Here is a 12,409-nt window from a genome sequence, read left to right as displayed (position 1 = left end):
TGCCTCAGGACCAGCCCATGCAAGGGACAAAGGAATTCTCTGCAGAGTAGACGGAAAGACTGGAGCCAAGGAGCTTAAGCAACTGGAGGGCAGACTGGGGCTTCATCTGGCAGAGACCATTCTAGTAGCCCTGCTGCTTTACAAAGGAATGGACCGCCTCAAGAGGTAGTGAGGTCCCCAGCACCAGAAGGAGTCAAGCTGCAACTGCCAGGCCATCTTGTCAGCAAGTTACAGAAACAGGTTCTGGAGCAGGATGGGACAATGCAGGGATGAAATGAAATAAGCAAAGGGAAAACCACTCAGAGAACATGCTACCTATCACCATAGTGCACTCAAGAAAGCTCAGTTGAGTGAGAAAGACACATGCAATAAAGCAGGAATGCAAAGCCATCTCTCTTCCTGACAGTCAGGCAGAAAGCACTTCAGTGTTAACCTGGCCTCCAACTTACCCAAGCTGCCCTCCCTCCTCTGTCTGCAAAAACACGAGCGCGTGGGAGAAAGCCATCAAAGCCTGACTCACTTGTGTAATCGCTGAGGGTGTACAGGACAGTGATGAGGTTGTCCAAGCAGGGCCAGTGGTCGGGATTGCACCGCAGCCCTTCCTCAAAAGCATGGCGAGCCAGGGGGACCCGGATAAGCCTCAGGGCCACATGTCCAATTTTATACCAGAGGTTGACATCGGTGGAATCCAGCATGACTGCCTGGAAGCAGCACAGAGAGCGCACACGCTCAGTCGGCTCTCTTGCCGAGCAGGTGCCCATGGTGACAGGAGGGGCAGAGCACCAACCTAGCCACCCAAGCCACCCAGAAAAATGGCAAACACAGGCTATATGAACCAATTTATTGAATTCAGAACATCTTCTTGACATAGTTTGCCACTCTGAACACCTGTACTCCTTACATATTTGATAAAGGAAGTGAAAGTACCATTAAAAGCAAATGGGATTTGTGGGGTATTTTTGTGGGAATTAAAATCTTTTATTTAGGGGCGCCTGGGTGGCTCAGTCGTTAAGCGTCTGCCTTTGGCTCAGGTCATGGTCCCAGGGTCCTGGGATCGAGCCCCGCATCGGGCTCCCTGCTCCGCGGGAAGCCTGCTTCCCCCTCTCCCACTCCCCCTGCTTGTGTTCCTGCTCATGCTGCGTCTCTCTCTGTCAAATAAATAAATAAAATCTTAAAAAAAAAATTATTTAATTTTAAATTGTGGGATTCTAGGAAGATTATGGGCTCTGAAGACAGACCTCAGTTCACATCCCTGCTCCTATACTGACTGGCAGCATGATCCTGAGCCTCAGTCCCCCCCACCACTAAAATGAAGATAAAGACACCTTCCCTGCAAGATGACGTATGGTTAGCGCATGCGTGGAAAGGTGTCCGCGTGGTGTCTGGCACCTCAGAGGTGCCCACAGAGACGGTGACGGTAACATAGAGTTCATGGCAAAACTGTTATGAGCAGGTACAGGGTGCCAGGGGGTCAGGCTGTGTTCTTAGTACCAGTTCATTCCGTTTTCACAACCGCCCTCTTTCTTACCATGCCCACTATACTGGTGTAGACCTGGAGGGCCAGAGTCAGCAACTAGCCGCGGCCACACGTGCCCTGAGTGGCAGAGGACCAACGCACATGCAGGCCCCTGCTCTCTCGAACGCACTGCTGTCAGCTGATAAGGGTCTCAGGGACCACAGCTTGGTGATACACCACTACAAATTCTTTTTAGCCCAGAAGACCACAACCTTACCCCCTCCACCAAGAGCTTTCAAAAACCCCAAGAGGCTTATAAACATTGCCAAAACCACACCTCCAAGTAGAATTCCATCGCGGTTTCCAGGTCCTCTCGCTGGGCTGCCAGCTGGGCCAAGTTCTTATATGTGGAATATTTCAGCATCAGCCCAGGGTGCTTCAACCCTTCTTTCTCATCACCAGAAGAAACTGCCTGTGAACAAAAACAGAGGTCCAGAGTGACACCTAGGCCCTGAAACCTCAGCAGGCAGTCAGCAGGACACCTGGCTTCCCGGCTGGCCTCTGCTGCAGAGGCCCTTGGCCCAGTTCGGTGCCAACCTCCATTGGAAAATGAAAGCTCTACACTAGATGTTCTCAGGGGAACGCCTCCAGCTCTGAGCAGACAGAGAAGGAAAGCTAGATCACCACAAGGCAGTTTGAAGATAGTCTCGGCACCAAAAGAGACAGAGGGAACCCTCCCCGTCGCCACGGCCATGGCTGAAAGGTCAAGCCTGGAGCCTGCAGCTCCCCAGCAGCAGGCCTTGGGAGGGAGGACAGGACAGGAGGAGGCCACCTGGGCGCAGCGGCAGGGTCTGGAGGTGGCCAGGCAGCCAACTTACACAGCCCTACACATCCTACAGCAAGAAGAGCATCAGATTAGGAATCAGGAGGCTGAGCCCCCAACTCTGTAACTCTTCACGTAACTGTGGACAAGTTACTTTAAGAAGTTAGTGCCCTGACAACCTCTGTATTACAAGGACAGTAAATCCTACCCTAAATATCAAAAGTGTGAGCCAGGGGCGCCTGGGTGGCTCAGTCGTTAAAGCGTCTGCCTTCAGCTCAGGTCATGATCCCAGGGTCCTGGGACTGAGCCCCGCATGGGGCTCCCTGCTCAGCGGGAAGCCTGCTTCTCCCTCTCCCACTCCTCCTGCTTGTGTTCCTTCTCTGTGTCTCTCTCTGTCAAATAAATAAATAAAATCTTAAAAAAAAAAAAGTGTGAGCCAAAAGAGCATAAACATTATAAACGTGGGGGCGCCTGAGTGGCTCAGTCGTTAAGCGTCTGCCTTCGGCTCAGGTCATGACCCCCAGGGTCCTGGGATCGAGCCCCGCATCGGGCTCCCTGCTCCGCGGGAAGCCTGCTTCTCCCTCTCCCACTCCCCTGGCTTGTGCTGTGTCTCTCTCTGGCAAATAAATAAATAACATGCTTTATATAAAGTTATTTCACTACAGCTTTTATGAAAACTCTTAGAAAATCCTACAACTTCTAAGACACCACTGATGAGGAAAACTACTGCTCTAACCATGGGACAAAGTAAAACATTTTCTAACAGAAAAACTCGGTGGCACAAAGAAATTCTTTCCAGGGGCGGGTCCCTATCTCAGCCTTGTCCTGGGACAGGTCACATTCACATGACATTCTTCTTCATGATCAGAACAGATGAGACCTGAGGACATGCAACCTTTAGGAAGCACCCCTTGACTAATCCAAGCAATCTACCCTAGCACTCTTACGGAATCCCAACAAGAAGACTAAAAAGCTCAAATCAAACCTCATTCCTTATCTTCTCCTGTCGTCTGGCTTATACTGCTGAAAGATCCCCAACAACGGGCTGACCACAGCGGGATACCAGGTACCTTCGCCGCTCCAGGTACAGAACAGTTCAAAATCTGGTGTGAACCCTTCAAGAGAGGCTGTGTGAGTCTACCTCGGAGGCTAGTCAGTGTGCCTCCACACACAACAGCAGAAGCTCTCGTAACTAACCTCCACCCAACCAGCTGGGCTCAGCACCGTTCTCCACCCTCTGAGACAGACACACTGACACCCACGGAAGACAAAGGGCTCGCCCCAACGAGCCTCCCCAATGAAGCTATCTACTTCGTAGGAGTCAGCTGTGTTCCAGGGCCCGTTTATGCCAAGTGTTCGTGAGACCAGAACCACATGATTTAGTTTAATAGTAAGTATACCAATGCAGATGAATGTGAAAAGAAACTTTTCTGTACATTTTCTGTACTTTTCAACTGTTTGCAATGACCATGCTTTACCTTTACAAGCCAAGGGGGAGAGTGCCACAGCAGTCTTTCAAGGCTGAGAGTGACAGAGAAAGAGGTGGACACACCTATGACGACAAGGACGACCAGCACCCTTCCGACTTTGCTCTGCTCACCCACTCACACCTCGGAGGCCCGCTCCACCATGGTGTGAGGGAACACCCCCTCCTCCTGAAACACACCCAGCCCCTGGCCTATGGCTGGAGCTCAGTAAAGTGGAATAAAGTCTTTTTAATCTCTGGGCCCTCACTCACTTCCTACCAATGGGGGAGGGGCGCGTCACATTTCCCACAGCCCGAATTCCAAGACATTATAACCAGCACCAGAGAATCCTGACATCCACGAGTGAGGGAGGGGATGGACTCCTGTAACCGACAATGAGAACTCAGTTAGCATTCTGTCTCATCCGTGGTAAAAACCATCCGGGGTGGGGGCTTCAGACGTAAGTGTCTGCCTTCCTAGAGGTGTAGGAGACTGCTCAACTGAAGGACCGCATTCCAGAAAATGCCCTTGGATGGAGTCTGTCTGCTTCCTTATTGCATGTCTCTGTGTGTAGGTACTTAAAAACAAAAGCCTTTCCTCCTAATGGAACATAATTCTTCCTAAATCCATTTCAAGTTGAGACTCATTCTCAAACCTCCAGGCAACATCTCCATGACCCAGCCAACTCAGGCTGAACTCACTGGCCACTAGCATGGCCGCCACACTGGACCACTGGGTCCTGCCCTGCCTGCCCCTCTCTGCCATACCCTTACCCTATGCCCTCCATGTGGCTCTGTGTTGCTCTTCCAGCCTTCTCTCTGAGAGCCTACACAGGCTTCCTGAGTTCACGGGCCATCACCTCAACGGCATTTGCCAAGATGTGTTACCAACAGGATCATTAAGTATCAGGAAACCACGGGTTCCAATCCTGGTTCTAATGCTTCGCTAGTTGGGGGGCTCTGAGCTACCACAACGGTAAAATGGGGACAGTGGCCCCCACCTTCTCGGCAGAGTAGTTGTAAAGAGAATGTAACAAAATAGCCGACACAGAGCTCTTACTACATACCAAGAACCACTCTACATGCTTCACTGGATTCACTCAACCCTCACAGCAACCCAAGGAGGCTGACACTGTACAGGTGGGGAAGCTGAGGGGCAGAGAGAGGAAGTAACATGTCCAAGGTCGCCAAGAAGGGGAGGGCAGAGGGCAAGCCCGTCACCTGGCCTGTGGTGCCTCACCTCTCGCAGCAGGCGTGCCTCCAGGAGCTCATGGTAGGCCTTGGCTGACTCCTCAAACCGGTCGTGTTTCTGGAGATCCAGGGCTTTGTGATACAAGGCAAAAGCCTCTGCTTCCTGTGAACCAAGAGAGGAGATTACAAAGGTTTGTCTTTTTTAAGCCAAAAGTGTGTAAGGGGAGGCTACAGTCAAGGCCATGTTAACTGACAACCGTAATGGAAACAGTCCTAACACTCCAACCTCCCAGGAGCTCATCACTGGGAGAAGAACCCCTCAAGAGTCCCCCAAGGAGACATGAGCAACATAGGCTCAAGTGAGTCTAAGCAACAGCAAAAGAGACACTGGCCCAGGGACACAGGATCAGAGCAATGGCAAGGTTATGAACTCAGCTGGCCTCTTCTGGGTGAAGCTGGGAGAGTGGCCGCACCAGCCAGAATAACCCAGAGATTCCTAGAGAATATGGATGGTTTCCATTGCGTCTACCTGCAACTCTGCCCTTGCCTGATCATTGCCCAGGGAGGATGACAACCTCCTCCAGGACGGAGGGGCACTGGGCAGGCTGAGCCCCAATGACACCCCTTAAAGACCAAGGACCGCTGACTATAGACTTTTGAGAGGGCTCCAGACTGCCTGTGTGTTTCTCCTGTGAAAGGGGAGGCACATGTTTATTCCAGGGAAAACAAAGGTGGGGGCAAGAAAGAAGCAAACCACTGTGATACCACAGCAGGACACGGGTGGAGATGGGTGGAGGGAAGAAGAGGGCCAGGCTGAAGGGGAAGTGGTACCAGGCCTCATGGAAGGAGGAAAGACCAAGAATCTCGAGAGCTGAAGTTGAACCCGGCCCCTCACTGACCCTCAGTGAGACCCCCTCAAGACAGCTCCCAGCAAGGGCCCCCTCACACTGGCACGTGAGGGCAATACACCAGGAAACCTCAAAGCACCGCCTACCATTAACACGCTACCACCCCTTGGGCATGCCAACTCCTGAAGTGAGCACAAAGAATGGGCTGCACAGAAAGTGAGGCCCCGCTGGACAAGTGGGCCCAGGGGCTGAACCGGCCCAAACAGTGCTCACAGAATACAGAATTTCTCTTTGGTCTGACCACCCCCAAGTGAAGGTGTAACATGAGAGGGAGAGCTAAAATCCCATTAAGTCTTGTGAATGCATTTAAAATGAGGTACCATGTACAGAGATGAAAAGCAAGGTCTACCTGCAGAGGAAGACCATGGATTATATACCTGGGCCTCCTTGGTCTGCGTTTTGTGACTTTTAAAGCTTCCTTCATGATCATCCTCAACTGTAGAGCTGGCATTTAAGGCTGCAATTCGAATCTAAAAACAGGGATTTGAGGGAAGAAAAAAGTTGCTTTTGAGATGTTACTTGTCTCTTTAACAACCTACAATGAAGACAACTCTGCTCCAGCACATAATCTTGTAACTCGAACAGCTATGGCCTTCTCAGAATGTAATGAACAATAAAGGATCATCGAGGAGAAAAACAAAGACCAGAACACGTCCAGGGGGACCATAACAAGCTACTTGGGGAGCATGTCCTGGGTGCTATTCACTGCAAAAGGAACACCCCCGCAATGCCAGACACAACAGAGGACCTAGACATCAGAATAACAGACACCAACAAAATATGTTAACTTTGTACCTTTCTCACCGTGACGAGGCCCGGCAAGCCACTCCAACAGCAGGCCAAACATCCCTACCCTCAACTGCACCAACAGCTCTCCCAGGAGGAAGGCTGTCCCATACTTAGTGTCACCCAGGAAAAGACCCCTCACCCCCAGGAGTGAAGCGACTAAAGAACACTGACACCAGGGGCACCCGAGTGGCTTGTCGTTAAGTGTCTGCCTTTGGCTCAGGTCATGATCCCAGCGTCCTGGGATCGAGCCCCGCATCGGGCTCCCTGCTCCACGGGAAGCCTGCTTCTCCCTCTCCCACTCCCCCTGCTTGTGTTCCCTCTCTCGCTGTGTTTCCCTCTGTCAAACAAATAAATAAAATCTTAAAAAAAAAAAAAAAAGAACACTGACACCAGCAAAATAGGCAAGCACCAGTCCTTACCATACTCAGAGAGCTTCAGCGCTGCCACTGAGCACCACTTCCCATCACTGGCAGGGGCTGTGCTGGTCCACAGTCTTCTAGACAGGAAAGAGGAGAGACTGAGAGAGGGTCCAGGAAAAGCCAGGAACGTCACAGTTCCAGGGGCCCATCACAAAGCAGTCCCCAAATCCAGGGGCCTACCCAGCTCTAAGCACACAGGCCGGTGAGCAACTGCTTCAGGACGGCTGTGTGACCTGTCACCCAGGTCCTATGGCCAGAGCTTCTGCCCTAGCCAGGCAAGACACCAGGCACCGGGGACAGAGAAGAGTGAGACCAACTCCTGCCCCCAGGGCTCACTGCTCAGCAGAGGAAAGAGACCTATAAACAGTTATTTTTTTCAAAAATTGAATGAAACAAAGAGAAACCCAGGCAACATCTATAGGTGGAAAACAACTCACTTGAAAGGATCCAGGACAGTGAGGGAGGCAGCCTTTGTGGTAAGCCCTGGGAAATAGACAGCACTGCAGTAGGGAGTGGTGAAACAAAGAGGTAGGGGGTGTGTGGTGTGATGGGGAAATGTGGACACACGCAGGAGCCAGCACAGCCCGTGGCCGGGCCTTACAGCAGAGACGGGTGTGGGGGATGGCAGAGTGCCGGGCCAGGGAACTGGGAACATCATCCCGTGGGTAACAGGGGGGCCACCGAGAGTTGTCAGGAAAACAAAATTTTAGAAATATAAAGGAAAAAGTATTAGAGGTAGGCAGACCAGTTTAAAGTCTGCAGAAAAAAGACAGGATTGGTGAGGATATGGAGAAATTAGAACTTCGCACATTACTGACAGGAAGGCAGAGTGTGCGGCCGCTGTGGAAACTGGTCTGGTAGTTGCTCAAAATGTTAAACATGGAGTTACCGAATGACCCAGAAGTCCCGCTCCTAGATGTATCTACCCAAGAGTAACGGAGACATATGTCCACCCCCAGTCTGGTTCAAGAATGTTCACAGAGCATTATTCATAACAGCTTGAAGGTGAAAACTTCGAGGTGAAGAACCTTCCTGGTTCTTTAGAAATTGTTCCATGCTAAAACTTCTTGTCAGTTTTGAAAAGCTGTTTTATTTTTATGTCTTAGGTAAAAATTCTTATATGTACTGATATTTAAAAAAATAATTATTCTTCAGTCATAAAATAGACTAAAGTACTGAAACATGCTACAACAGGGATGAACCTTGATGCCAAATGAAAGAAGCCAGTCACAAAAGGCCACATATTGTCTGATTCCATTTATATGCAATGTCCAGAATAGGCAAATCTATCTAAACAGAAAGTAGATAGTGGGCTGTGGGAGAGGGACAAATGGGGAATGACTAGGGTTTCTTTCTAGGGTGATGCAAATGTTCTAAAATTGGTTGTGGTGATAGTTCCACAACTCTGTGAATACACTGAAAACCACTGACTTATACACCCCACACAGGTGAACTACAAGGTATGTGAATTACATGCTGTTGTTAAACAAAGAGATGCCAGGAACCTGGATGGGGCAGTGAACAGAAGGGACACACTCCAGGGGACAGACTCATAGGACTCGGCACCTGGAGGGTGAAGGGAGCAGAGGGGTTCTGGAGAACAAGGGTTCTGGCCTGAAGGGCCGGAGCAGGGAGGGGGCACCGCCAAACAAGCCAGATATCGCAGGAAGAGTCAGAAAAAGTCCCATCTGAGAGGCTGGCAGAAGGCCTTTGGAAGGGCCCAGCAAGCACTGGGAGTGAGCCTGGGCAGACAGACTGAAGGCATGCTCCATCCAGGTAACATGAATTGACTGCTATTGTTGCCAACAGCACGGCAGCAATGATTTCTAGCACGGCTTCCAGCACGGGCTCTGAATTCTCCAAGGGTTCCTAAAAGAAAGGAAGTACAGTCTTTTCACAGGCAAGGAAGACTCAAACCTCCCCTAGGCTAATAGCTATTTTATCTCCTGGGTCTACATCTAGGAAAAAAGAATGTTGCTGCCCAGTCTGGAAGCTGCTGCTTCACCGTAAGTTATGCCCTGATGAACACCGTGACCACCATACAATACAGAAAAAAAAGAGAGAAAAGTAGAAACTGTACATTTAAAACTCCGCCTCTAGACTATCATCTAAAAAATACACATATCAACAGAGGAATGGATAAAGAAGATGTGGTATGGATAAAAAAGATGTGGTACATATATACACAATGGAATACCACTCAGCCATCAAAAAATTGAAATCTTGCCATTTACAATGACGTGGATAGAACTAGAGAGTATAATGCTAAGCAAAATAAGTCAATCTGAGAAAGACGATTATCATATGATCTCACTCATATGTGGAATTTAAGAAACAAAACAGAGGATCATAGGGGAAGAGAGGGAAAAATAAAACAAGACAAACTTGGAGAGGGAGACAAACCATAAGAGATTTTTAATCATAGGAAACAAACAGCGTTGCCGGAGGGGAGGGGGGGTGGGGAATGTGTTAACTGGGTGATAGACATTGGGGAGGGCACATGATGTAATGAGCACTGGGTATCATATAAGGCTGATGAATCAGAATTGTACCTCTGAAACTAATAACACATGGTAAGTTAATTAATTGAGTTTATGGGACGCCTGAGTAGCTCAGTTGGTTAAGTAGCTGCCTTTAGCTCAGGTCATGATCTCAGGGTCCTGGGATTGAACCCTGCCATCAGGCTCCCTGCTCGATGGGGAATCTGCTTCTCCTTCTGCCCCTCCCCACCCCCCCGTGCTCGCTCTCTCTCTCAAATTAAAAAATAAATTAAAAACCTTTTAAAAAATTAATTGAACTTAAATTTAAAAAAAATTTTAAAAGCTTTGTCTGCAAAAAAAAGAAAAAACAAAACATACATACATAGGGGGCACCTGGGTGGCACAGTCAGTTGAGCATCCAACTCTTGGTTTCAGCTCAGGTCTGATCTCAGGGTCGTGAGCTCGAGCCCTGTGTCAGGCTCCTCACTCAGTGCACAGTCTGCTTGAGTTTCTCTCTCCCTCTCCCTCTGCCACTCCCCCTCACTCTCTCAGACATATAAATAAATCTTTAGAAAAAGAAAAAAAAATACACACCTAGAAAATAACAAGCACTGGCAAGGATGTAGAGAAAATGGAACCCTCATGCACTGCTGTGGAAAACAGTATGGTGGTTCCTCAAAAACTTAAACATAAGGTTACCTTATAACCCAGCATTTCCACTTCTGGGTATATACCCAAAAGAACTGAAAGCAGGGGCAAACAATTATACCCAGGGGTAAAGAGTGCAGGAGAGAAGTTGTAGGGTGGTGCTGATACCTAACCATAGGCCTCCCAACTGGCTCTCCACAGGGCAGGTGCTAGCCCCAGGTCACAGCAAGTCTTCCCAGATGCCACCTGAATCCTCATGGAGAGAAAAATAAGAGGAGGACCCAAGGATGACTGAGAGATCAGGTCTCTGTGTGGCAGCAGCAGGACCCACATCCATAGGTGGGAGAACATCAATACAGCCATCATGCCGGGGGCAACCTACTGCTTAAGGAGGAGAGCTTACCTGTTCCTGCCTCAGCAGCACCTTGCAGGAAGGCACCCAACAACCACTGGGATTGTGCTAGATGGGCCAGTGCCTTCCCCTGGGGCTTCTGTGTCACCCAGGAGCAGGATGGGTGTAGGTCACATTTCAGAGTTGACAGGAGATACCTCCTCAGAACAGACTGAATGTAAGATGACCAGTCAAGTCGGAGGGGAAAAACAGTGAGCTCCAAGTCGAGAGAGAGGTTTCTGGCCCCGCTTGCTGCCCAAGTCCCTGCCCACCCGCCTCCATAAAGAAAGCCCCTAGATTCCTCGAAACAAAAGCTCCTTGGGCACTATGATCAGGGCCAGAAGACCCTCACGGAGCCCATGGTGCTGAAGAAAAAATAAAAGCCTTCCTGGTTCTTTAGAAATTGTTCCATGCTAAAACTCAAGCCAATTGTCCCCACCGAAAAGGGCTCCTGTGCTAACTTTAATTTAATCTAAAAATACAGTACCCTCCACACTTCTACTGCTATAGTCCATCCCAGACACTTACAAGGCACATTTGTGTTATCTCACTTAAACTCAAAACAGCCTCTGGAAAGAAAGAATACAGGGCTTAGAGTCATATTTTCGTCCCTCTTTAGCATTGCGACTTTGGGCAGATCAGCCTAATCCTTAAGCCTCAGCCTAATCTGCAAAATGGGTATGATAATGCTTATCTCCTAAGGCTGGCAGGCGGGAAGGCTGGACACAGCTACACACTGGAACTGAGGCATACTTGTGAGTGTCCACATAATATTTCAAGAGGAACCTTAAAAATGATCCTCCCAATGACTCATCATGTACATTAGTCCCATGAGACCAGGATCCCCTCTGCCGCAGACCCTCAATTCTATCCTATCATTACCACTCTTCCTCAGCCCCTTCAATTCCCAGTAGCAAAAGAAAGAATGAGCCAGAATACGGTACTCCAATACACACTGAGAGATGTAACTGCAGGAACTCTGCAGCGTGGACTGTATTATCCCTTTTACTTTTGCCACAATGGTACATAGCAATCACTATCTTGAAACTGACCTTGGATTTTTAAATATCAGTACATATAAGAATTTTTACCTAAGACATAAAAATAAAACAGCTTTTCAAAATTGACAATCTTACACTGACTTAATACAGCAAGAGCAGGTTCTTTCTCAATTTCCCCTACATACTCTCACCTCCACCCTGGAATTACCCTGGGTCTCTCCCACCCACCAGCCTTTAAGCTCCCAAATAGTCCTGTTTTATTTATCTTTGCACCTGCATGTCTGGCACAAAACAGGTGCTCCAGAAAGGAAGGGATGAACAAGCAGATGAGTGGTATCTAGGCAGCTTGTCTGTTTTAGTGGGAGACATAGTTAATTTCTCAGTCAAATCTTTCTCCAAGACCAGCATTTGTCATTCACAGGATACCCCTTGTATGACAAGCCAAGCTGCAGAAGCCATGCAGAGGAACGGCTCACCGATGGCTTAGGTGACACTGTGAACTATGACATTCCTGAGTGAAGAGAAACATTCCCATCCCAACTCAAAAGGGGCTTCATCAAGGAGCTTCCCTGACCCCTACCCCTCTGATGTGGCCCCTACTGCACATGATCATCACACACTATGTTCTCCATTAGTGATTAAAAAAAAAAAAAAATGAGGGACGCCTGTGTAGCTCTGTCGGTTGGGCATCTGCCTTTGGCTCAGGTCATGATCTCGGGGTCCTGAGATCAAGTCCCGCATAGGGCTCCCTGCTCAGTGGGGAGCCTGCTTCTCCCTCTGCCTTCTGCTCCCCCTGCTTGTACTCTCTCTCTGACAAATAAATAAAATCTTTAATAAA

The 12,409-nt window shown here is 49.1% G+C and overlaps 1 protein-coding gene across 4 annotated transcripts in view; it reads right to left on the bottom strand.

Moving 5' to 3' along the window:
* CABIN1 (calcineurin binding protein 1) overlaps nt 1-12,409 on the bottom strand; it is a 151,558-nt gene that overhangs the window by 130,171 nt on the left and 8,978 nt on the right. For 3 of the 4 annotated variants that reach the window (XM_028094169.2, XM_028094172.2, XM_088019652.1), the window contains exons 2-6: nt 7,052-7,128; nt 6,221-6,313; nt 4,985-5,098; nt 1,794-1,928; nt 521-701 (exon numbers count right to left, since the gene is read on the bottom strand). In XM_028094169.2, the coding sequence (XP_027949970.1) occupies nt 521-701; nt 1,794-1,928; nt 4,985-5,098; nt 6,221-6,313; nt 7,052-7,054 (526 nt within the window). In that variant the 5' untranslated portion in view covers nt 7,055-7,128. The remainder of the gene's footprint in view (nt 1-520; nt 702-1,793; nt 1,929-4,984; nt 5,099-6,220; nt 6,314-7,051; nt 7,129-12,409) is intronic. The other variant, XM_028094171.2, reaches the window with a different exon arrangement.

This window comes from Eumetopias jubatus, unplaced genomic scaffold, assembly GCF_037043125.1.
Source record: "Eumetopias jubatus isolate StellerSeaLion01/CBP00866 unplaced genomic scaffold, mEumJub1_p1.0 scaffold_16, whole genome shotgun sequence".
NCBI lineage: Eukaryota > Metazoa > Chordata > Mammalia > Carnivora > Otariidae > Eumetopias > Eumetopias jubatus.
Note: the sequence above shows the minus strand (reverse complement) of the source record. Positions and strands in the feature narration are given on the sequence as shown.